This window comes from Chaetura pelagica, unplaced genomic scaffold, assembly GCF_000747805.2.
Source record: "Chaetura pelagica isolate M959 unplaced genomic scaffold, ChaPel_1.0 scaffold121, whole genome shotgun sequence".
Lineage (NCBI taxonomy): Eukaryota > Metazoa > Chordata > Aves > Apodiformes > Apodidae > Chaetura > Chaetura pelagica.
The window spans coordinates 818,722-843,317 of NW_009954546.1; the positions used below are offsets into that span (position 1 = coordinate 818,722).

The 24,596-nt window shown below is 43.5% G+C and overlaps 1 protein-coding gene across 1 annotated transcript in view; it reads right to left on the bottom strand.

The window, feature by feature from the left end:
• Positions 1–6,858: 6,858 nt before the first annotated feature.
• Positions 6,859–24,596, bottom strand: part of SLC14A2 (solute carrier family 14 (urea transporter), member 2) — a 38,290-nt gene continuing 20,552 nt past the window's right edge. Inside the window, exons 10-17 of the mRNA XM_010005036.1 lie at positions 13,869–14,025; positions 12,960–13,149; positions 12,200–12,328; positions 10,988–11,180; positions 9,360–9,507; positions 8,628–8,762; positions 7,670–7,719; positions 6,859–7,035 (exon numbers count right to left, since the gene is read on the bottom strand). Of these exons, the coding sequence (XP_010003338.1) occupies positions 6,859–7,035; positions 7,670–7,719; positions 8,628–8,762; positions 9,360–9,507; positions 10,988–11,180; positions 12,200–12,328; positions 12,960–13,149; positions 13,869–14,025 (1,179 nt within the window). The remainder of the gene's footprint in view (positions 7,036–7,669; positions 7,720–8,627; positions 8,763–9,359; positions 9,508–10,987; positions 11,181–12,199; positions 12,329–12,959; positions 13,150–13,868; positions 14,026–24,596) is intronic.

The window sequence follows — 24,596 nt, forward strand, 5'->3', positions numbered from 1 at the left end:
ATTCCTGCTTATTTGCAGAACTGCCACCCGGGGAGGCAGTGGAATGCTTCCAGATGTACTGCAAAGGGGCTGATGTTGCTTTGTCTTGCTGAGAAGGACCGTTCCATAAGGTCTCAGAAGAGTTTAGGGTGGTGCTGTGGATACTGCATCCCTGTTGTGTAATTAGTTCTTTGGCACCTGCTGCTCCTGAGCCTTGCTGGTGTTGTAGATGAGAGACAACTGCAGCTTCTAGGAGGGATCTGTCAGGGGACCTCCTGCTGTATCATGTGGATGAAGGGTGATCAAATTTTATGCAACCTGACTGCATTGTATCTTAGCTGAATGCCCCTGCAGCAGTTTTGTTGGTGTCCCAGCCCTCTGGGAGCACTGTTCTTGTACCTGGAGGGAGCAGGTGGGTGGTGCTGCGGGCTCTCTTGCCAGGTCACACATCTTTCTTCATTCTTCACCCCACAGAGATGAAATCTCCTGCTTTTAGGTGCTTCAGGGGAGTCATGAATGGCATGTGTTTTCCAGTGAGCTGCAGAGGGTAGCAAGGGTTGAGTGAACTCCAGCAAGGGGGGTGCTGATGGATGCCTATGGATGGACACTGCTGTGAAAGGAGGGTGGGTGCAGGGAGAGCTCCAGAGCAGGCTCTGGTAGCAACTGGAGAGGCTTGTGGCTGAGGATATTGAAGGGTTACTGGCAAATAAGTGGTTCTTGGTGCTGGAGAATCTAGAAAACTTCCTCAAAGGGGCTGGTGACTCTGTCCATCACCAACCACACACTGTGCTCAAACCAGGAACAGCAAAATGGAAAAGGGAACAAAGAAAGGCTCAAGGAGCTGCACGTGGTGGGAGTGGCTTCCTGAGGTGAAGGGCAGAAGCTCAATATCTCCTTAGGGGAATTATTTTGAACTTGTAGTTCTTCCAAATCATTGCTACGTTCCTTGTCTCTTGGGTAAAACCTGGGTTCATTACACATTGCAAGCTTTGCTAGCTGCTCACAGTGCCTGTCAGAAAAGTTACACACAGAGGTGCATCTTGTGGCTAACCCACCACTGCACAACTTGCTGTTAAGTGGAATTTTTCACTCCAGGGAGAGTGTTGGCATTTTTAATATATTCTGTGTGGGTAAGGCTGAGTCACCTATGCAGTTTAGATAAGGGTAAGTTGAAGAAAAGTGGGCTGCTGGGTTATGCTGAAGTGAATCAGAGATGTGTCAAGGGTGTTATCGTGTTGGATCTTCCTATTCAGGTGAGAATTGCTGGCTTGTATGCAGGGAGTGCATGAACATAGGGAAGGATTGTGTCTTCCCCTGGCTGAGAGTAAAGCCTGGACATTCCAGGCAGCAGGAGTTGACTGAGGGCCCTGCCTTTACTGTCAGATGTTCTCTGTCATGTGAGTAGGGGAAAACAACAGAGAGCAAAAGGAAGATGGACATGAGCTGGGAATGTGTAATGAAAAGCAGATACCAATTCCAGATACAGGAACTTGTCTTATTTCCTTGTCCTGCAGACAGGAGAAGGTTCAGGTAATGTAACACAAGCTACTACTTATGTGGCCCATTTGTTATCACTAACTAAACCTTACCTACCTGTTTAACCCACACAAATGGTGTTGTTCATCACCAATGAGATGAGTGGCCAGTTCACTAGGGCTGGCAGAGGAGGTGACAGCATTTCCATATACCAGCAGTGAAGAGGCCTTGGGCAGATGACCCCTGACTGCTTGCTTATGAGTCCTATTGGTGTTTTAGCATATGACCACCAAAAAAATAATCCATGTTGTATTTTCTTTCTTCATGAAAATTTAAACATTAGAAAATGTAATATTTTGAGTGTGTTATTCTATTCTGTTTTTTTGAGGAGTAATTAAGGTTCACTCCTTTTCACACCCAGTTTTGCTTAACAGACATTTCCCATCTGTAAGTGCTGGTCTTGCTTTTTCTGAAGTAGGATAACTTTCCACCTCCCTCTTTCTTTCCTTATGTGAGAGACCAGATTTCAGAATCACAACTAGAAACAAAGCTAGATAGTTTCTGCTGTCCTCCATAGGATCTGTCTCCCTGGATTCTGGTGCTTTTTATCATATGAAGGCTCAGTTCCCAGAAGGACGGAAATGCTGGGATCCTCACTGGGCCTCCTCTTAGCCTCTAAGTGCTTTGCTCATGATTCACTGGTGTGACCAGGGACCCAAGAAAGCAGCATGATGGAAAAACAACTGCCTGGACTACCCCCTACAAGACATTGGGGAAGATGTGGCATAAATTTTAAGTAAGTCCCTCAAAGACTATTCCTAGATCTACTATCTAGAATTAGACCACTAAAGCTGTTTCATATTTTCTCAGAAATCTTCAGTGACACCTTTGGGTGATGGACCATGAGTCACTGTGTTGCAAAGTTACTCATGGTCCATCTTCCTCTTTATTTCTATTCCCCTTTCTACCCTAGGTGAGTGCTTCTGTGTCAGGCAAAGGGCAGATCTTCAACACCTCTGTCTCCTGTGTTCTACACCTTGTGTGTGCCAAGGACATCTTTGGCCCCCATGATTGAGGCAGAGTAGGTAGCCCCACAGCACAGGAGCTAAACCCCAGCCCATGCAGAACCATGATGTTGCATGTGCACACAGGTAGGCATGGAAAGACTCTTGTTGATCAATAGTGCAGAAATGCTCTGCAAAGTTTTTTTCACTTGACATTGATATACAACAACAAGTCGTGAGGGCTCAGCCTCAAGGCAGGTAATTTAACCTTCAGAGACCCATTGAAAGTGAAATGTTTTTAAAAAGTAGCTGGTGTAGGAAGTCCTGAGGAGCCAGGAGAGGTCCACGTTGCCTGCTGAGCTGTGTCTAGGCACTGTCTGGGGGATGCTGGCTGACAAAGGCTGGGATTGTGCCAAGGTGTGTCAGCTCAGTCAAGGAGGATGGATGTCTGTGTGCCAGCACTTGTTCCTTTTAATGTACCGGTATAGATGAGCCTTTAGGGACTTAAGCCAGAGTCTGCTGGCCCTGTTCTGTGAAAAATTAAGGCTTCCAACTCCTGCTTAAACACTTTCGGGTTCTATGCGTGAGAAACTAATTACCTTGGTCTATCTGTGCTTTTGAGAATAAGCAGAGTGACCATTTAAAGTCCCTGGGGTGCTTTTGCTTTGAGAGTTACGTGGTTTGCTCATGCCATTCAAAACCTCAAGTAGGCTGAACTGCTGGAAACAGCAGAGGTCTTGCCTCCTGATTTCCACGGCAAGACAAAGAGAAGCATCAGAAAGGTGTTTATTTGTGTCTCACAATTCACTTGCCATAGTGGTCTTTGCAATGCTTAGACTCTGAGGGAAGGGTAGATAATCAAGTATTTCTTTTAAATGGATATTCCTGCTTCCTCCTGACTAGCATCTTTCTTAACAGGTGAATTATTCCAAAGGCCAAATCCTACCATTTATACTAAATGTCAAGATTCAAAAGATTAGATAGTTATCATCAGGATAATTCTTTATTCTCTTCATATTTCATGTACAACATGAGAAAAACACACCAAACCCTCTACTATCCTGGATGATTTGATAAAAGATACTATATTGATGTATGTCCTCACAATTGAGCATCCAGAATTCTTCTGTGCTAAACTCATTCCTCCTGGTTTTAGTCCTGCTTATTCAACTGACTCTTGGCTCTGGTCTTCAGGTGACAGCAAAGCTCATGTGGGACTGGGAGATGTGTGGCTGCAGGCAGGACCAGAGGGCAGCTGAGCCACAGCAGGAGTATGGGGGCAGGAGAAATTCCAGTGTATAATGGTGGAGACTGGGGCTCAGAGTAGAACTGGGAGTCTTGGAGAGAACATATCAGACAGAAGCAAAGAGAGTGGCTGAGGAAATTGCAGTGCAGTAGTTAATTTGAGTCAGACTTTTGGATGAAATCAGTTTTCCAAGCATTTGTCATTGTTTCCAAGTGGTTTGGTGTGGTGGTATTATTTATTTTTTTGTGATTTTTTTTTAAAAAATTAATTTAAAATAAAAGCAAAAATTAATTTTATAAATGTTAAACACAATACCATCCCTTTTGCTATGGTACTGGGAAGAAGGTAGCCCAGGAAAAAGCCCCAGAACTCCTGCCCTGCATAAATGTTTCTTAGGATTTTGCTATCACCCAGATGGCAAAAACAAGAATGGAATAAAAGTGCTGGAAAAAATGTACAACTTGAATAACATTTATTTGATACAAAGGGAAGGGGAAAAAGAAAATAAAAGAGTACAGTTTCAGTAAGAAGACAAATCAATCCTGTTAGCAAAATCTGCATTATGAACAATAATGGGAAAAAAAAATGCTATGCATATTCTGCATGCATGTCAAATTACCAAATAACTGTTATTTGGCATGGGTTGATGGGAAGAATGACTTTTCTGCATAGTGTACAATGAAGAATTAATTCTGAATGACATGGAAAGTCTTTCTAATGGCTGAGACATGGCTGTTAATCTTTTGTTGTTTTCCGGTTCTGTGCATATGGTTTCTTTACAGCACTGCCAAAATGTCCCTGTTGCTCAGCAACAGCAAGCTGAAATAGCTGCAGTCAGAGAAGATCTGCTGATTTACACTGGTCATAAAGTGTGGGCTCTTACCTGAGTGCAGATTTTGACATGAGAGTGAAAGTTATCCCTGGTAGGTTTGTCTGTCTCGGGTGCACATGGTGCTAGGTGGGGGGATGTCAGTTCAGACACCAAAATATACCCTTTCCCATCAAAGTTTGACAAGTGGAGAGCTGCATCCTCTGCACAGAATATGACCCTATCTAACCTCAATCTTGGGGCCCCCTCCAGCATCTCCTCTTGGAAAAAGTCCTCATCTGGTCTCCAGGAGGTTTCCAGCCCCAGCTGTAGCTCTGCAGGCACAACACTGTGCCTTCAGATCATCTTGCCCCCTGCACAGAAGCAGACTTTGCACTTATACATTTAATAAGTTATTGATGCAGCAAAACACCATATGTACAAAGAGCAGAAGCTAAAAGTTTCCCAGATATCCCCATACACTCAGTTCACAATTTTTTTTTCCCAGTGTTTTCTAGATTACTTATTTACAAGATGACGAGTCTTTGGGAGAGCTTAGTGATGATAAATGGAGAAAAATGTATACAAAACTCTTAAAACCATGAATATTTACCATTCTATGATCCTATGATATTATTTGTTTGAAAACCCAGCTCCACACAATATGACGAAGATATTTACCAAGAAATACACAGCAAATGGTACATTTTACAAGTAATCTCTGGAGTTTCAGTCATACAGAAATACTGTCAAACATCTGAAAACCTAGCACTTCATTAGAAAATACTGCCAGCAGTTAATCCCAAATATTTTTCACTCAGACCTTTCGGTAATAGTAAAAAGATGTTTTTTTCCCTACCCTCAAAAATCAGCAGTAACACTATTCACAGGCTACTTTTTATTTCCTCTTCCACAAGATGAACAGGTTTTGATCTACTTACCCAGCAGAAACAGCACCTGATTTAGTTCAGATGTCCCTGCTCATGGCAGGGGGGTTGGACTAGATAATCTGGAAAGGTCCTTTCCAAACCATTGTGTGATTCTGTGACATTACTGCATGTAGGCTAATGCCAGCTGAAGAACCTGAGCATATAGACTATTTATGGTGGGGATGCCAGCTTCATCATGGGATAAAGGGCCTCGATGAGCCAGACAGAAAGATGGCTGAGATAAAACCCACTGAGGTGACCAACCTGTTGGGGTCAAGGCCAGCTTCCTCCTTCCCTACTTGCAGACCCCATAGCCTGTGCAGAGGTGGTGCAAGGCTCTGCAGGGCTCTGCTAATATGCATCAGCCCACCAACCATCCCAGTCCCATAGTGGGGTGGAGAGAAATGGCAGAGCAGCAACTTTAGCAGCAGGCTGGGACCATACCCAGCATTTTTCTGCTGGGTATTTACGTGCTGAGGGGGCTGGTGCAGAGGGGTTGGTCATGAAATTCAGCTCGAATGAGTTCCACTTGTGCACAGGCTGAACTAGGAAAGGGGCAGCAATAACACTGCTGCTCTCCCCTCCATTGCAAACCCATGACTAAGTTCAAGTATTAAGAAAAAGAGTTTAGTATTTCCTTTCCTGGCCTTGGGTTTATAGATTATTATTATTATTATTTTTATGCAACTAGGTAGACCTGAAACATTTTTTTCAACAAAGCTTTGGAGCCAAGGGTGAATTAAACATACAAAAGCTGGAGCTGACAGACACTCCCTCACTGCCCCTATTGTGATTTTTACCACAAGTCTTGCGTTAGCAACGTTGTCTGCAATTTATCAGTGTTCATCTCATGTGTGATGATTGCTGGCACACATCACTCTCCACTCAGCTTGAGAGATCGTCCAAGTAGAATTCTTCACCACCTAACTTCTACTTAGCAAAGGACGTGCTTTGTTCCACTTCTCTGCTACACTGAATCTCTCTAAGACGTATCCTATTGATATTTTAAGCTGGATTTAGCCATTAATTAGGAGTCTCATCAGATGATGAGGGATGGTCTGCTCCTTGTCGCTTGGCATCGAATTGCTGTGACTCTGAGTTCACAAACACATTTTTCTTTTCAATTTTTCTTGAAATTCAAGTGTCTTTTAAGGAATATGTGCTTTTAAATCAGTACATACTGGTCTTGGGAAAGGTCCTTCCAGCACAGCACAACACAGCACAGTCCTATCTAGTCAGGACACAACAAACAAGTGCCGTGGAAAAAGTATCTCCATTCAGAAGATGGTGATTATTATATTTTTTTCTTTTCTTTTCTTTTCTTTTTTTTTTTTTTTTTTTTTTTTTTTTTTTTTTTTTTTAAACATCTTGTGCTCTTGCCTTAAAATCTGCAAAGTAGCAGATTTATAGAGGTCTTTATACCTCACAACAAGACCTCTGATTTTTCTTTATCCTCAGGTAGTAAGCTCGGTTGGCTTCTGGATAGGTGACTTTGGAGAGAGGCAGCTTGTAGATGGCGGCGTTGTTAGTGGTTATTAACAGGAAAGTCAACGCAGACAAACAGAAAGACCATGTTCCTGATGGCACCCCAAACTGCAAAGAAAAAAAACCAGACCACTTACTTAAGATGTGTCTTCCTTTTATTTGATCCCCCAGCCCTTGAAAAACACTAGGTTAGGTAATGCTAGGTAGCATGGAATAAGCTTTCTGAAGAAAGTCTTGACTTGATTTTGCATGGAATCCCTCCTTGGAGAGACAGGATTTCATGATTAAATCTGGACATTGTGCATTAGCTTGCAACATGTGCCTTCACTTTGTGCATCTGCACTAGGCTTGGATGGAGAGGAGACAGTAGTGGGCACCAGAAACATTCAGCTTTTCCCTGTGCTGTTGTACTGGCTGCATTTTGGTGCTTGGGCAAATTAATTAACCAAATTTGAGGCTTCTTTACATGTGTTCTCAGTTGCTTCGGACAAAAAATATAGGCATATAATTATCTCAAAGGTGTTGGCTGAGCTGTGGAAGTTCATGCAAGTGAATGATTGCAAGTGGGCTACTTCAGTGGGAGCAGCAGCAACTCCCTGGGCAGAGTGCGTCCCCTCTCCCAGACTAGCTCTGCCTTTGGCTGAATTATATCTGAGTCTTGGTGTTTTGCCTCAAAAGCCAGGAAAATATGCAGTGTTCACATCTATCTTTGGAAAAAAAGACGTTAGGTAACACTACTTACCACAGACAACATGTTAGTCAGTGCTGCTCCCAGGTAGGCACTGAAGAGTGCTGTGAAAAAGAAAAGTAGTTCCTTGTGAGTTCAGTTGTTCATGGAGGAGACCAGCAAGGACAAACATCCTTCACACTGCCTTAGGTAGTTCAACCAATGTTTATGACCATGCCTGGGTAGCCCCTCTTAAAGGGGACAAGAAAGGGCAGAAGGCTATACAAAAAGAAGAATTGGAATTATGAAGAATGGGACTATGGAAATAAAGGTTTTTGAAAAATGCACTGGCATGGAAAATATGTAGCATGATGGATGGGATTAAGTAGGAAAATAACCCTTCCACCCCAATCTCTCTTGCCTCTAGGGCTAGAAGGTGGGTCAATGAGATACAAAGCTATATCTTTTTTATATGAACACTGAATGAGCAGTAGTTTCACTCCCAGCTCACTGTGATATTGAAATTTCGTATGGAATTGCCTTATAAATAATTCTTCCATCATTCTGTGCTGCCTAGCTCATGCTTTTGGTATCCATTTCAATAGATTGGGAACTGTCTAACTACAGGCATGGACTGATCTTGAGTTCTAGTTTTCTCAAAGTTTAGATATATCCTTCTCTAAAGAAGGAATTTGAGCTGTTGTCTGTGATCAGAAAAAAAACAATGAGATTCACCTAGAAATGTTGAACAAGCACAATTAATGCCTCAAAATTAAGTTTCTAATTTTGAAGACCTTAGTTAACCAACGCCCACTGATTACACCCTGTTTTGGACACAACTCTTGGCTGAGCTTTCACTGGTGGGTCAAAGCAACGGCTCCAGCATCCACCTCCATCATTCATCAGCCTCGCCTGAGCCCACCTCCCTGCCTGGGGGTGGCTGCCTGGCTTCAGCCCACATCCAGTGCAAACGTCCTCACCCTTCACTTCAAAAGGAAGTGTGGCAACAAGTGTAAGCCTGCAGGGTACGTACCACAGGCGATGGCCAGCAAATGTGTCTGCCAGGTGAAGGCGTAGAACATGCCCCCGATGGCCGCGCACGACAGGGAGCTGTTGTAGCCCCACAAGCCAGAGTAGATCGTGCTGAAAGGTGTTGCTAAGCTCAGCGCTGGGAAAGAAGTCAAAGTCGTGTCATTACTCATCCATAGAGATCAAAGCAGCCCAGAAATGGTCTGAATACAGGTTTTTAAGGGTTTCTCCCCTGCATACGTGCATGGAGTTCCTGTTTCATGGTCATGTTGCTGCTGTCTGAGACACAAGACACTTTGATAATTGCAGCGAAATTTCCCTGCTGCTGCTGAGCTGGATTTGGCCAGGCCATTTCAGCAGAGGATGCATGAGAGAATGAGTATGCATAAGAACTCTGAATGCATCCCTGAGACCTGCACATTCAGGCTGCTGGCTATGGCTTTTATTAAGCTGCCCCTAAAAACCATCAGAATATACCCAGAAATAACAAAGATGCGTTTCAGCCAAAAAACCACATCTTTCTTCTGAAGATTTCCATAATTGTAAAATGAGGTATGAGAATGGGGATGTCAATCAGAGGAATTCTTAGAATAGAAGTGTATATATATTTTTTTCTTTTAAGAAGTCAGTTCTCCAACAGAAGAAACATTTGTGACTGTAAGTGCTCCTCTCATTGTGGTTCCTCTTTTACTCTTCATGGTCTTACATAAATCCATGACACAAGTCAGATCCTTACCTGCCAGCATTCCCACTGCTGATCCAAGTGCTGCATGCAGACAAATGAGTGGAGAAGAGATAAATAAAGCAATCAGGAAGATTCCCCCAGTGCAGGGGTTGTCACATCCATAAATTTGACCCACTCCAACTGGAATGGATTGCAGGAGCTGAAGGAATATTAAAAAAAGAAGACAATGTGTTATCGGTTTTGTAATTAAATTTCTTTTTTTAAAAGACCCTACTTTTCTCAGTTAGGTTCATGTTTGGCATTTGCTGGATGCAGTCTCTCTTTCTGGAATGTAAGTGGAAAGTTTGAACACTTCTCAGGATGTAGCAGGGCATTTCCACAGGGCTTACCCTTCAGTGAAAATACGAGCTCCTCTGCCAGGTTTTTAGCATTAATATCAAAGGCAAATGTCTTGTGAAAGGGTTTACTCATCATCTTTACATGTGCTGCTGTATTGGCCATTTTTGCATGCTGTTAGGGATCAGAAGATGGAAGTGCTCAGGTAGATGATGAATTTGAGAGGACATATGCCTCTGAACAGGCTGATCCAAGGGTGAAATGGCCAATAACAGCCTGGCCAGAATGACAAGATTTTACTCAGGTAAAGCAAAAATCCTGATCTACTTATATACCTGAACCTCATTTGGGATTCACTAGGAATATGAAGGGAAGTTGCTGGCTTGCTGGGAGAGAGCCTATCTTGGTCACAGCTTAAATATAGTTTTGAGACTTGAAATTCTTTGCTATGAGGGTGGTGGGACACCAACACAGGTTGCCCAGGGAAGCTGTGGCTGCCCCATCCCTGGCAGTGTTGAAGGGCAGGTTGGATGGGGCTTGGAGCAACCTGGGCTGGTGGGAGGTGTCCCTGCCCATGCAGAGGCTTTGAATCTAGGTAATCTTTAATGTCCCTTCCAACCCAAACCATTCTATGATTCTATGATTTATGGTCACATAAAATTATACACCACAGTAAACATCATTTGAGAAATGTCACTTGTGTGAATTGCTCTTTAGTGTCAATGAACTTCCTTTTCTTAATCACTCCCTGGGAACCCCTCCAAATAGTCTGCTGAGCCTTAGGGGAAAGCTACTACTCTAGTACCTATATTGTTTATGCTGTTATACAGGAGGATAAAATGCTTCTTTGGAAAGGTCCCAGCTGAATATTAGTTAAAAACATGACAGCGTGTGGCTGCACCCAAGGTGGTAACCACTCTTCTACAGTAATTCCTATGTGCTCATTTCTAATCAGGAAGGTGCAATTTTAAAAGCACATCCCTCACTAAGTGGGAAACTAAAATTAACCTGTGAGTTAACTGGTAGTGTCAGCACAATCTTAGCTGTGGAGTCCTGATCAGTGTATGAGCAGTAATGGGTAATTAGATTCTAGAGACTCCTTGAAGGTTTTAATACATGCATTTCAATCCAACAGCAAATGAAACATACCAAAGAGATTCTCATTTGCAAGCTATCAATACTGTCAATTCCTAGAGCAAACCTTTATATTTTGGATAATAACTGTCTTATAAATGCAAGGTTGTATTGCTAGGACATAATGCAGTGACATAAATGAAGCTAAGATGATTCTATGGTGGTTTTCTTTGTAAATTGATAAGGTTGTTATCTTCAGGACACCATACCATTGGAATTTCAGCATCCGCCCAGGTGATGTTTGGTGTTGCTGTTTCTGGCTGAATGGCAGTTGTAGGGAAGAAGAGGTTATGTGGTCCTGATGCAGCCAGATAGAGGGTCAAGGCCAAGTTGAAAGGCAAGGTCAAAACAGGCAGATCCCACTTACAGAAAACTGAGCCTACAGTGCTGGTGAGAAGAGGGCTGAAAGAAGAACAAAATGTTCTCACTAGGAACTTGTCACCTAGTCAAAGGTAAAAACCCAACAGCAAAAAACCACAACAACTGCAGGAAACTCTATTTTTAATTTATTTTTTTTTAGTTTCCTACTCTTCCCAAGGCAGTTAGGAACTTATGTTATGCAACAACATATGTGGTGAATTTGGTGACCATGAAGGAGCCACTCCAGGGATTTAATGGAGTTATTCGCCTGCTCAGACTCAATGTTTTTGTTTTTGTTGGGGGTTTTTTTTGAGTGATTCAATGAACTGAGTTTATGACATTCATGCCAGGTTTGTGACATCGATGCCAGGTTTGGGTGAACTGGGATGGGGGATGTTGTGTCCTCGTTCAAACTTATGGATCAGAAATAAAGGCTGACATCAAAGTTGTGCTTTTTAAAGTGAGTATAACACCACACGATCTTCAGAAAGACAGATGATACATGTGGAGAAATCTCCAAATAGACATTTTGGGGTCAAAGCCCAGCTTTCAAAATTTTTGCTCTCCAAATACCTAGTGGATTATATGAGTAAATATGAGTTAAGTATTGTTTCTTTTCATTAGTATCAACCGTCATCTCTTGGGAGCACTGAACAGCTTCTGTGTTTGGAGAGGTAAATTTTCTTGACATTTTTACATGGTAACTTAAACAGATTAAACACTTGTGGTTGATAGTGGTAGGGAATAGTGAAAATAATATTCATCAAGAGACAAAAATTAATTGATGCATCACAGCAATATGGCTAAAAAGGCACTGAATGCCATATGATCAGCCCTGAGTTTTCCTTTTCCCCATTGCATTCATTGTGTTATTGGGCTATTTATTTGTATTTGGATTACAGTTAAGTCTGAACATACAATGATAGAGACTTAGTAGCACATATGTGCCATTTGTGTTTCTGTTCCATGGTAGTGTGTACAGTGCATAAAAATTCAACAGCTCAGTCTCAGTTTGGGGAAACTGGGGATGGAATAAGAAGCAGAGGAGCCATCCAACTTACCACACCATGGACACCAGTGCTACTGGCAGTAGCAGCCACCAGTGGTAGTCTCCCTTAGCAGAGAAGATGGCCATGAGCATTCCCACCAAGACCCCGTTGTAGCCATGCAGGCCTGCTGCTATGGCTGATCTGTGTGAAGAAAGTAACTGCCTTGAAATCTCCCCCACAGGTGTGTTGCTCATATCAACCCTTCCCTCCCCATGTAATTATGGCTCTGTGTGATGACGACCTGCCAAGGCTCACGCATCAACCTTCAGTTTCACACGATTGAGGCCTCTCAGCATCTACCCCTTCTGCAGATACATCCATGGAATCACAGAACAGTTCTAGTTGGAAAAGACCTTTAAGATCATGAAGTCCAACCATAACCTAAGTCTATAGAGTCCACTGCTAAACCATCTCTCTCAGTACCACATCTGCACATCTTTTAAACACCTCCAGGAATGGTGATTCAACCATCTCCCTGGGCAGCCTATTCTAGTATTTAATTACCCCTTCAATGAAGAATTTCCTTCTAATATCTAATCTAAACCTCCCCTGCTGCAACTTGAGGCTACTTCCTCTTTTCCTGTTGCTTTTTACTAGGGAGAAGACACCCATTCGTACCTCACCAGTGTCCCGTTCCACCAGAAGCAGGTGGTGGAAAGATCTCTCGAGACCTAGCAGACCAGCTTTACAGCCAATGAAAGTTAAATACTTTAACAAATAAGACAGCATTGAAGGGACAGTCTGGTTTTGAAAGGATAAAGGATGGACTTACTTGTCCTGACCCAGGATAAGTGCTGTTAAAGTTGAGACAACTGTTCCTAAACAGCCTGTGAGTGTCCACCATGGGTTCTGCACCAGGAAACCAGCAACTACTATAAGCCCACTGAGGGGATTGTTGACAAACATCACCTGGGATATCCCACGCAGCACCCAGTCAATAAACTGGATCATGAGAGGTTTATCTGGGAGAGATCAAATTAAACAATAAGAAAAACCCCACATCAGAATATGCAGGTGACACTGATTTGGGATGTTGCTTTTTTAAAAATTCAGGAATTGTTTTGGCAGTGGAACTTGGCAGCACAACTGAAGCAATGAATTAAAAAGACTGCAAAACCTGACTGGGATTTATTATGGTCTGTACTAAAGTCTTACATCTGGAAAGCTGACATTAACAGTGTGGTTGCCAGACTCCCCTGTTATGAAGTGTCCTGGACTGTTTTCATATGAACTGACTAATTTATGATGTCTGTGCCTCTGATGGGTATGTGTATCCCACTGCTGATTTATTATGGGGACAAAACACACCTTCCTATGTATAATTTAACTTCACAGTGGCATTAGGCTTGACATAAACTGTGCAGCTGAAAGTACAGGCAGTGTTATGAAGAATGGCAGAGCACAGAATAACCATCCTGGGCCATGTTCTGTGGGATTAAATTCACTTTGTACATGGTGTGTTTGGAGGTAACTGTCATCTCAGTCATACCCAAGATTTAAGTGGTACGTGGGTTGCTGCACAAAACTGCTTTCCCCCCCCCCCCAAACCAGAAATAAATCAAGGCAGAGGTAGTTTGTGTACTTGTCTAACTTCAATCACATTACTGAGAAGTTAGTTATTACACTTTTGATACAATTCTTCTTTAGAATCACCCAGTTAGTAATGATTAAGTATCTTTACCTTTTAGCCAGGTTCCAAATTCCTTCATATCTCCACTGATGTACCCAACAGCTCTGCAGACTCTCTTCCCAGCTTTGGTAAGTGCATTCTGCTTTATTGGCTTCCTTTCCCCCTTGTTTTCTATCCTGGCATCAGCAATGTTTTCCATCTTGATGTTCTGATGTTTGGGAAAAATTCAAGGGATAGAAAAAAAAAAGGAAAAAAAGAGACAGTTAATTAGAATGTCTCTTACTGGTCACTGTTTATTCTCTCTACTACATATTATTGTTCACCACGTGTTATTTTGGACCAAGAAAAGGGAGAATCCTTACTTTAACACCTGATATTCTCATCTCCATGAGCACATTCCTTCTTCATGTGGTCTTGAGAGTCTGTGCTGTCGTTCCAGACTTCCATCAGTTCATAGAATCATAGAATCATTTTGATTGGAAAAGACCTTAAAGATCATCAAGTCCAAGTCATAGAGTTGAACAGAAGGAACCATTGAGCCTTGTGCCATAGTATTTTCATAGTATTCTACCTGATTTTATCACACTGCTCAGCTATGCCATGTTTTGTAGAAATAAAGCAACTCTAGATTTAAAGGGTGACTTCAAGAAGAACAAGGTGGCATTAGAGAATGCTGGCTTCGCCAAAGTGGAAGCCTACCTCAAGATTCAACTTGATGGAGAGGGACCTGGGAATAGTTGTTGACAACTGGGTGAACACGAGCCAGCAGTGTGTCCAGGTGGCCTGGAAGGCCGGTGGCACACTGCTAGCTTGTACCAGGAATAGTGTGGCCAGCAGGAGCAGACGTGTGATTCTCCGCCTGTAGCCAGCCTCACCTTGAGTCCTGTGTCCAGTTCTGGGCCCCTCACTGCAAGAAGGATCTGAAGGTGCTGGAGCAGGTCCAGAAGAGACCAATAAGGCTGGTGAAAGGACCAGAGGGAAATTCGTACTGGGAAAGGCTGAGGGAGCTGGGGTTGTTCAGCTTGGAGGAGACTCAGAGGGGACCTTCTCACCATCTACAACTCCCTGAAGGGAGATTGGAGTGAGGTGGGGACTGGGGTCTTTTTCCAGCAACAAGATAAGAGGGCATGGCCTGAAGCTGCTCCAGGGGAGGTTTAGCTTGGATGTTAGAAAGTATTTCCTCATGGAGAGGGTCATTAGACATTGGAATGGACTGCCCAGGGAAGTGGTGGAGTCACCATCCCTGAAGGTGTTCAAGGAAAGGCTGGATGTGGAACTTAGTGCCATGGTCTGGCTGCTGTGGTGGTGTTGGTCATAGGCTGGGCTTGATGAGCCTGAAGGTCTTTTCCAGCCTTGGGGGTTCTGTGATTCTGTGATTCAGTGAGGTCCTTCACATCTAGAAAGCTGCTTCCATGATTAAATTTTCTCTGCTGCTTAACCCTTGTTTCCAATTTGAATTTATCCGCCAGCCATCAAAAATAGACACCTAAAGTTAGGTTTGTAGTTCTCTACACTGTCACCCATTTGGATCAGCTCAACTTTTCTCAGGAGCATGGGCTGAGCTTGGAGGTTGCTCACAGTGATTTCCCCTGTCATTCACATGCATACATATATATATATATATTTAACTCTGTTGAATTGTACTTCTGGCTGCCTCATCTTTAGAACTGCCCAGCACTGATTTAAGAGATTAAAGGCTGAATTCAGAGGTCTTGCTTTCCATCCTGCCTTAGTCGTGTTGCCTTCTTTTCTCTGCCAGCTGCTTAGTAGGTTGTTAGGTGATCTACACTGGCCATTACCCCCCACCATAAGGCAAGGTAGATGACCACATGCTGGAATCTGTTGTAAGAAACACATGGATCAGAGACTTTAAACTGTAACTTGTCTAAGGGCCGGTTCTTAATATGAAGCTAGCAAATTAAAATCAGCCAAACCTTTCCCTGGAATGTACTCAGTTTTCTGAAGAGTAGAACAAGTTCTTGGTAGTAAGTACTACTAGATCTAAATAGAATGATAGAAATCCATCAGTATTGGAGTTAGTCCTTGACTCACTTGCAACTTCAGTAAAAGTCTGCCTAGCAGCTGGGGAGGAGATTCTATGCTTCAGAAATCCAGATGCTGAGAACTTAAGCTAAAGTAGCCTCACCTCTGGACACTACACTTGCAGACCCAGACATGGGCTGAAGCAGCTCGGAGTCTGTGTAGGGGAATGGCAGTTTAGTGTGCATCCTGGCCAGGTTCTGACTGTATGTTATTGGAAGGCTGATTTCAGGAAGTAGTAAATATTTGCAAAAATAATAAATAGACATTTTCTGCATTCTGGAAGGGCCCAGCTAATGCAAGAAGAGGTTCCATATAAAAGAGTCTGAAGACTGGACCAGTACATAGAACTGCACTGAATCTGACTTTGTGTGACACACAAAGACAAGGGCCTTAGTTAGAGGAGAAAGAAAAGAGAAGGATGAGAGCCTTGGTAGGCATGGTGTCTCAGTGCTGGAAGGCTTTTTCCTGGCTCAGTTATAATTCATTACCTTGATTCATTAACCTTCACTTTTCTTATTTTTTATTCTGAAATAATGGAGTAAGTGAATTGGATGCACTTTCAGCTAAGACAAAATTTCCAGCCAAGATAAATGCTCTTCATTTGGTGAAAGTGCATTTACATTTTCAATTTAAAGAATCTTCCTCTTTTCATAACTTAGGCTTTCTCTGTTGCTAATCCATAAAATCAAGGACTCTTGCACTTGAAATTGTAGAGTGATGTTGTGCATCTTGTGCTTGCATGCCCAGGTATGTTTCCCTGAATGCTAAGTGAGGAGCTGGTTGCACCACAAGAGTCTGGAGATATTCTGCAGAGTGGGATGTAACCTTCATGTGAAGTATCAGAGTCACGTTCTGGCCCACTGATGTGGTGGAGAAGAAAAAAAGTCAAGTTGGAAGGCCTGATTCATCAAAACTTTGAGTTGTTTTGCCAAAGGAAAGCACTTCAGTGCATACTTCCCAGTGAAGCAATGGGAATTCAGTACTTTGCTGAATCAGAATAAATGGGAAAGGACTTCTTCAGTGGTGAGTACCTGAGTGGAGTTTCATTTCTTTCTTGTGCAAGCTAATATTTACCCTGGGATACAGAGTAATTGTAAGCTGTAAATCAATGAGAGATGTGAAGCCCTTTATCTGCTGGTGAGGCTGTTTTGCAGTGCTGCTGGCACAGCAGCTCTGTGCAAGTCTGAGGCTGGAGAACCCCTGTGCTCTGGGCTTTCTTGGGCAGAGATGAAGTCACCTCGGTACACCTGGTATGGCAAAAAGACCAGATCCAGCCCCAGTGAAGGCTGCATCAGTGTCCTGCATACCTGTTATTTCAGAATATTAAAAATCATGATGACTGGGAAGTGATCATGGGCACCTCCTGGCCACAGCCCTGGTCAAACTCATGTTCATTATGTCCCTGCCTATCAAGTGATGTCTCTCTAGAGTGGGGTCACATGAACTTTACTTCACCTTTTAATCAGCTTATATCCACAAAAGGAGAAGGAAATAAGTATGAAACACCCATGTAAACAGAAGAGCAGCCTGGAATGTAATGGGTAGGCTAAGAGCATCCTTGGTTTCAGATGGGGGTCTTCATGACAGGGTGAAGACCCAGATCCAGCCCCTCATGCTTCACTGTCAACCCCAAATCATATCCCAGAGGGTTGCCAGAGGGTGGCCTCCTGTGTGTGGTGGTTCAGCTGTCACCAAAGCCCTGAGGCCTCTCCCATCTGTCCAGAAAAGCAGAGCATGGAGAACTTGCACTACTACGTAGTTGTCCAAAGAAAGTAAAAAGAAATAGTAGAAATGGTTCAAAACCAGCACCAGCATGGAATTTTTTTTGGCATTTAAAATAATTTTTGAAATTGTGAGGAGCAGCAGCTGCCATATATGGCAGCATCAGGTTAATGACCTGCTAACACATACCTTGTTTTAGGGAGTAGGTGATAGCAGCTATTTAAGAGGAGACAGAAGACAAACTGTCATCCCAGAATAATGCAGATGTTCAAAGAATTATGGGACAGTGATGTCTGAATTTTAATTCAAGCTGAAGTGTGTGTGTTCTGATGGGGATTGCATAAAGACCAGTCCATTGCAGGTCTTTTGAAGACCTAGCATTCTATGATTCTAGGGTTCTACATTGAAGTTAAGTTAGCATGTTGCTTTCAGTCAAGGTGGGCTTTTTTTCTTAGTGCATAAAGGAAGGAAATGGAAATGTCCTTGTGAAAGGATTATTCTGTTGGAACAGACTGCTTGGCTTCTGCAGGAACGCAGGATGTTATTTTCTATTTTTTTATTCCTGATTTCTATTAGTCTGGGGAAGTGTTTTTTGATCTCAGATTCTTGACTAAAGACCACAAGTCCTGCTGTCAGACACACAGCTCAAAGAGCACAGCCTGATCTCCTGTGTGCCCTGGAGAGGTGCTCCAGGCAAGAGTCTGGAAGGAAATGTAAAGGGGACTCTCAGTGCTGGTGTGTAAATGGTGGGATACAGGAGCAGCAGCAGGACCAGGCAGAGCAAGTCTGAATGTAATTCTCATCTCTGTGGTGCAAAGAGTGATTTGTGCTCTGCTGCAAGTGGAGATGAACTATTTAAAACTAATTTCCCACTGCTGCTTTTCCTAGGTGATCCCAGATGTCTGCTCTCTCTCTCTGGCTAGATACCTTTGTGCTGTTGGATAACATCTCTCTGCCATCCATGCTAAGAATGCTCATGTAAGCAAGGAGGAAAGTTTAGCAGCTAAAAACATCTAAATATCTTGCATCAAAATACTTTTGCGTCAGTTATGAAATGGAACCTGTAAGAATAGAAAAAAAAATTAAAATTCTCTTGTGTTAAAATGAAGTCATCACAGATCCAAGAAGCTAATCTATTGTTTTTTTTAAACAATCTTTTCCGAATTACTGGATGTCCTGTAGCAGAGCTCTGATGTTATGCAACTTCGTGTCTGCCTGAATCAATTTCTCTCCCACTTGTGTACACGGCTTCCATGTCACGCTGTACCTGCGGCATCTCAGTAATGCCTCGTTAAAGCTGCAGCCAAGCAGCCTCCCTGCTGGCCCTGCACTCCTGCAGCATCTGGCTTGCAAATGCCTTTTTTCTTTTTTCTTTAATTCACGTGCAGAAATGGAGACAAGCCCAGTCACACACTCATTATGTGTTACGCACGGTAAGAGTGATGCTGTGCGTGCAGCTGGGAAAGGAGCAGAGGCTTTTATTTGGTTAATTGTTTTAACAGTCTCAGGTAATACTTATTTCCAAGCTAGTGCCTGTGTTGCTACGTGTTGGGCTTCTCTGTCTGAAAATGGAGCAAAGTTACATAGTACTTTCTCTTCTTTCTGGAAGTTTCCTCCCTCTCTGACAAGATTCAAGTGACTCTGTTAATCAAAAGGATTTAAATTACTTTGTGGTATTTATTTGTCCAAGGAACTGCTACTGCACAATTGCAGTCATTGTACCTTGCATTCTCTGAATTGTTGCTGTGAAGTTGCAGGCAGCCAGAGCTGTGTGCAGCATGTTTTTAGAGGAATTCCTGCGTCCAAGTACAATAGGAGGAAAGAGCCAGATTCTCAGCAACTCTAATTCCAGGCATAGCCTGTGTAACTTTACCAGAGTTTTAGTCAAGCTGGATAAGCATAGTGTTATGTACAGAAACACACACATGCAGAAACACTCTCCTCAAAACAGAGAGTAACTCTTGACCCTCACTGAAAAAAAAGTTCACATTTTCCCATAGAAGACACATTTCACAGCATAAGTTCAAAAGAAAGCCTGTCCTTCAGATTCAAATGTTCATTAAGCCCATTCACAGTTCAGTTTTCAGAGATCTGTGTCTTGGGCAGAGAGAAATCGAGAGATACTGTCACATTAACTGCATATTATTACTAACTGGGCATTTTTCATTTTGCAGAATGGAAAAGCAGTAAAAGGAAATATTAAAGAGTTTCAGGCTTTTTTTTTCTCAACGGTTGAGCCAGCTGGGATAAGCAGTACTAATAATTCCTCAGTCTGCTAGAAAATTCTCAATGATTGAAATTCTTGTGACATTCCTCAACCTTTGTGCTCCTCTCGAGCCTTCATGGCTCTCACTCAGAAGAATGGTTCAAATGCTTTTTGTTAGGTTTTTCAGAGAAGAAAGATAAGGTAAGTCAGTAATAGGGTGCACATTTATTGCTGTGCACAAAAAGGAACAAAGAAAATGCTCTTACCTCTCTGATGAGTTGGGGAGGGGGGTAGCTGTTGCTTTGTTGGCTAGGACAGAAGGAAAGGAAGGCTAAAGAAGTGGGAAGAAGAAAATGCCTCACCAGCTTATATAGGCTAGCGTGGCTCCTGTCCTGACATTACTAATTTGTTTGTTTCTCCTCCCACTTGTTGAGCTCAAAGCAAATGTCAAGAAGCTTCCCTCTTGAATTCTCCACCTTTCCTCTTGCTCTGTCCTTGTTCTCTTGCCAACTGCCTCTCCAAATGTCCTCTTCCCTGCTATTGTTTTTTGTTCTTTTAACAAACTCTCCTTCAGGGTGTCCTGTTCTCATGTGGACTTATCCACAGGTCGCAGCCCCTTCCACTTGAGTTCCAGCCTCTCCAGAACAGCAGCGATGCCCTGGCCCTCTGCCAGCCCAGGCGCATCGCCATGGCTCTTATCAAAATGTTCCCAGCCGTGGCAGATGATAAGCAGTGCAGCAAGCAGCAAAAGTAAAAAAGCAGCCACTAGACTCTAATATACAGTGAGGCAAGCAAAGCCCCATGGCAAGCACAGGAACCTGTCAGTTAATAACTGAACAGCAGTAACAACTACAAATTCGATCGAGCGCATTCCAATCAAACCTGTTGTTATCTTGAACTCTCTGTGCCCCACGTTGGGTGCCAAAGAAGGACTGTTGTGGTTTAACCCCATCTGACAACTGAGCATGACATCATATGGTATGGATTATCATAGAACCATAGAATCACAGAATGGTTTGGGCTGGAAGATCATCCAGTTCCAACACCCGGACATAGGTGGGGATTTCTTCCACAGCAGCCACCACAGCTTCTCTGGGCAACCTGTTCCAGTGTCTTATCACCCTCACAGGAGATAATTTCTTCCTGATATCTAACCTAAGTCTCTCTTTTGCTTTGTTCAGTTAGGGACAGCTGTCCCAGCTGTGTCCCCTTTGAGCTTCTTGTGCACCCCTAGCCTACTTGGTGGTGGGGTGTTGTGAGGAGCAGAAAAGGCTCTGCCTCTCTGAAAGCAGTGATCAGTGGTAACTAAAACATCAGTTATTTTCAGCACAAATGCAAAACATAGCCCTGTGCTAGCTGCTATATCCATCCCAGTCAAAACTAGCATACTCACTGAAATCACTCAAGGCTTCAAAATGAACTCCATCTATCCAGTGTTCTCCTTATCCAAGACAGCTCAGCATCCTTCCCTCTCAAAACACTGACCTGCGAGTGTGCATCATTGTGTCGTGTTCCACTGCCTGTTGAGTTTTTCCTGACTTTGGGCAGTTTTTGGAGGCACTCTTTTGTTAACACACTGGTGTGAAGGACCTGGTAAATTTCCGTTGTTCAATTGCTTGTCACCAGTTATCTGAGAAATTCAAAGGTGCTTTTTTTTTTTTTTTTTTTTTTAATTGTTACTATGCCAAAAAGTAGGCAGGCAAATAGGTGTTGGACTTGGTAAATTTTCTAGAACAGCCTTGCAAGCCTAACTTAAACTTTCTGATCTCTGCTTATGATTGATCATCATGCATGTGTCAAAACGCACAAATTTCCATATGGGAACAAAGCTCTAGAAGCTCAAGGAGGAGTCTGTGCTTACCTAACTTTCAGCATTTGGGTGTCCCAGTGAGGAGGTTAGTTGTCTTAAACCTTCCTACAGCCAATGTGGCAACAGAGGTCCTTCCCAAAACCCAGCCTCCATAGCTTGCTGTAGGAATCTGAAATATCAGAAGTGTGGCATATTTGGGAGGTTTATAAGGCTGTGAAATGGCTGTGAAAGGCAAAAACTTGGAGAGGGAAGTCTGGAGAACCATGAACTATAGGAGAAAGGGCAGAGAAAAAACTAGTGAAATTAAGGGATGTTGTTATGCTAATTTAAATAAGACAACCTCATTCACTTTAGGACCCCTTTATAGTGATGTCTTAGAGAAGCAACCTTGCAACTTCGCCTGCTGAAATGAATGATTCAGTGGTGAACCAGAACCCATCTAGATTTATGGTTTCCAACCCATATGGAAAAATTTCAGCATCTACACGATCTGGGGTGATGTTATTCTCACTGTATTCCTTGCCAGAGGATGTCTCTTGTTTGATGGAGATGTTTTTAACAACAGACTGGATTCTCTTTTCCCCCTCCCCAAGAATGAAAGAATCATTAGAGCTGGAAAAGCTGGGCTGAAGGTGACCTGTCATGGAGACCCACTGTAATGCAATTTGTAAGTGTCCTACTCCTGGTTAAGGAAGTGTAGGGGTGGGGATGAAAAAGCAGTGAGGTTGCTGCAAAATCATTTTGGTAGGAAAAGACCCTTAAGATCATCCAGTCCAACCATTACCCCAGCACTGCCAAGGCCACCACTAACCCGTGGCCCTCGGCACCACATCTACATGGCTTTGAAATCCCTCCAGGGATGAGACCTCATTTCTGATGGCAGTTGCCAGTATTGCTGAATGAGCAAGGATCCCTCTAATCAAAAAGGCACCAGCCACTGTGAGTGAGGCAGATGCTGCTGTCCACTGACTTTGCACCCAGGAGCACACCTGACATGAATTAAGGTCCCTTCCAACTCTAAACATTTTATGATACTATGATTCTTTGAAATCTTGCAGGGGAAGAGGCTTCACTCTGGTGCAGTAAATTTTTTTCCCTTTACTGTTGATTTCTCCTAGGCCTGGTGAAAAGAATCCTTGCATCTCAGAAGAAGGGAAATGGGTTGGGTGATTTGGGTGGGAGATCCTCTCAGGCAATCTGATGGGGTTGAGCTTTAGCGTTTACATGTCTCATGTTTTGGGCTGTCTCAGGCCTGGCCTCAGGTAATTGAAAACAGCATTTTTTCTGCTCTCTGTTGAAGGGATGCAGTGCAGGGCACAGGCAGGATTTGCTGTCAGGCTGTGCTGCCTCCACCTGCAGAGCAGTGGGGCAGCTCTTTCCTCCAGGGAACCAGATTCAGCATGACTAGCTGACCAGATTCAGGATAACTCTACCTGATTCTGGTGCTTTAAAGAAGTTGTTGACATGTTGGAGGAGATTCACAAAAAAGCCACTGCACTTCAGGCCTATGATGGATGTCTTAGAGTGATGCTTTGTTTAGTTTGTCAAAGAGCTGGTTAATAAGTAACAGGATCCTAGTTTGCTGATGCCCACGTGGGAATGAGGTCCCGGGCAGCAGCCTGCTCTCTGAACTAGTCAGAGGAGTGATCTTCACTGCCATGTGACAGTTTCACTGGATCACAGGTGCAGCCAGCTACAGGGAGGGTTTCACTGCTGTAGAAATTGCCGTAGGGAATCCCTAGAGTTCCAAGAATTGCCTTCCCAAAGGTCTGGGCCACATCCCAGGTTGGGTGCTGGAGTCAAGTGCAGGAACACCTGCCTGTGTGTCTTAGCCAGCCAACACATTCCTGGTTGCCTGAGGACTGAGATTCCCTATAGTATGGGTGCAGAAGGGAGGGAACAGTTGAAAACCTCCCAGGTGTAATTCAGTCCAGGTTGGATGCCCACTGCTAACCTCTGGTACCCGTCACTCAAGGTCACTCTACTCCCACCTTCTAGGCTTTGTGATTCAAGGTGAGGAAACTGAAACAGCAGAAGCCATTCCTTGTTGAGATGACTGAGATTTGTCATGTGCCTGCTATGTAGCTGTCAGGTGCCATCTACCTGGGAGTCACCAGCTCAGGGTGAGGTGTGGGTAACCATATAATGGTGTGTAACCTAAGCATGCAGGCAACATTTACAGGTGATTAGAGAAGTGCCTCTTGATTTTAGGAACATATGAAAACCACTTGATGCTGGGGACAGGGCAGCTGGATTTGGTGTCTGGCACCTAAGTCCTGCATTGTTTAGAGCAGCTGAATCCATGACTTAACTCACCAGCTCTCTGTTGGTGAAACTGGTTGGTGCATTTCTTCTGCCTGCTGTGCTCTGTGGGAAGGTAGCTTTCATAATGCTCCTTGGATCAGGCCCAATGGCTGACTTGGTCAGAAGAGAGGTTAGTGGTTGGAACACAACCAGACTTAGCACCTGGTCTGTCCCAGAAAAAAGCCTGAATGATCCTTGACTATGCTGGCTTGCCAAGCAGGAGCTGTCTGGCTGTGTTTAGCTGGGTACAGTGCTTGAACTTGCCAGCTCTGCCAGGAAAAACTCTTATGGCCCAAATCCAGCTTCACACACTCTATCTTCATGCCTCTCTCAAGGCTCAGTAGCCTTCAAGATGTGCATTGAAAAGTGCTTGGTAGCTGATTGTCATTATCCTGGTGGTATTGGCTGTGCTCCTTGGCTCAGGTTGCACTGCAGGGATCAGGTTTGCACAGAGACCTGAATCAGCTCTTGCACTCCAACAGGTGTTTTGAAATGATGTAAATCCATGTATGGAGCTCTGCAGGTTACTAAAACTCAAGTTCTGGTCTGCCTGGTTGGCAGGCTGGGCAGTGGAGATGTGAAACATAGTCAGTGCTTGTGGTCTTCTTGTCATCCCTCATTGGTGGGGAAATCACTCCCAGGAGCTGAGCTCCTGTTGCTGGTCACCACTGAGAAGAATCTGGCTCTGCCTTCA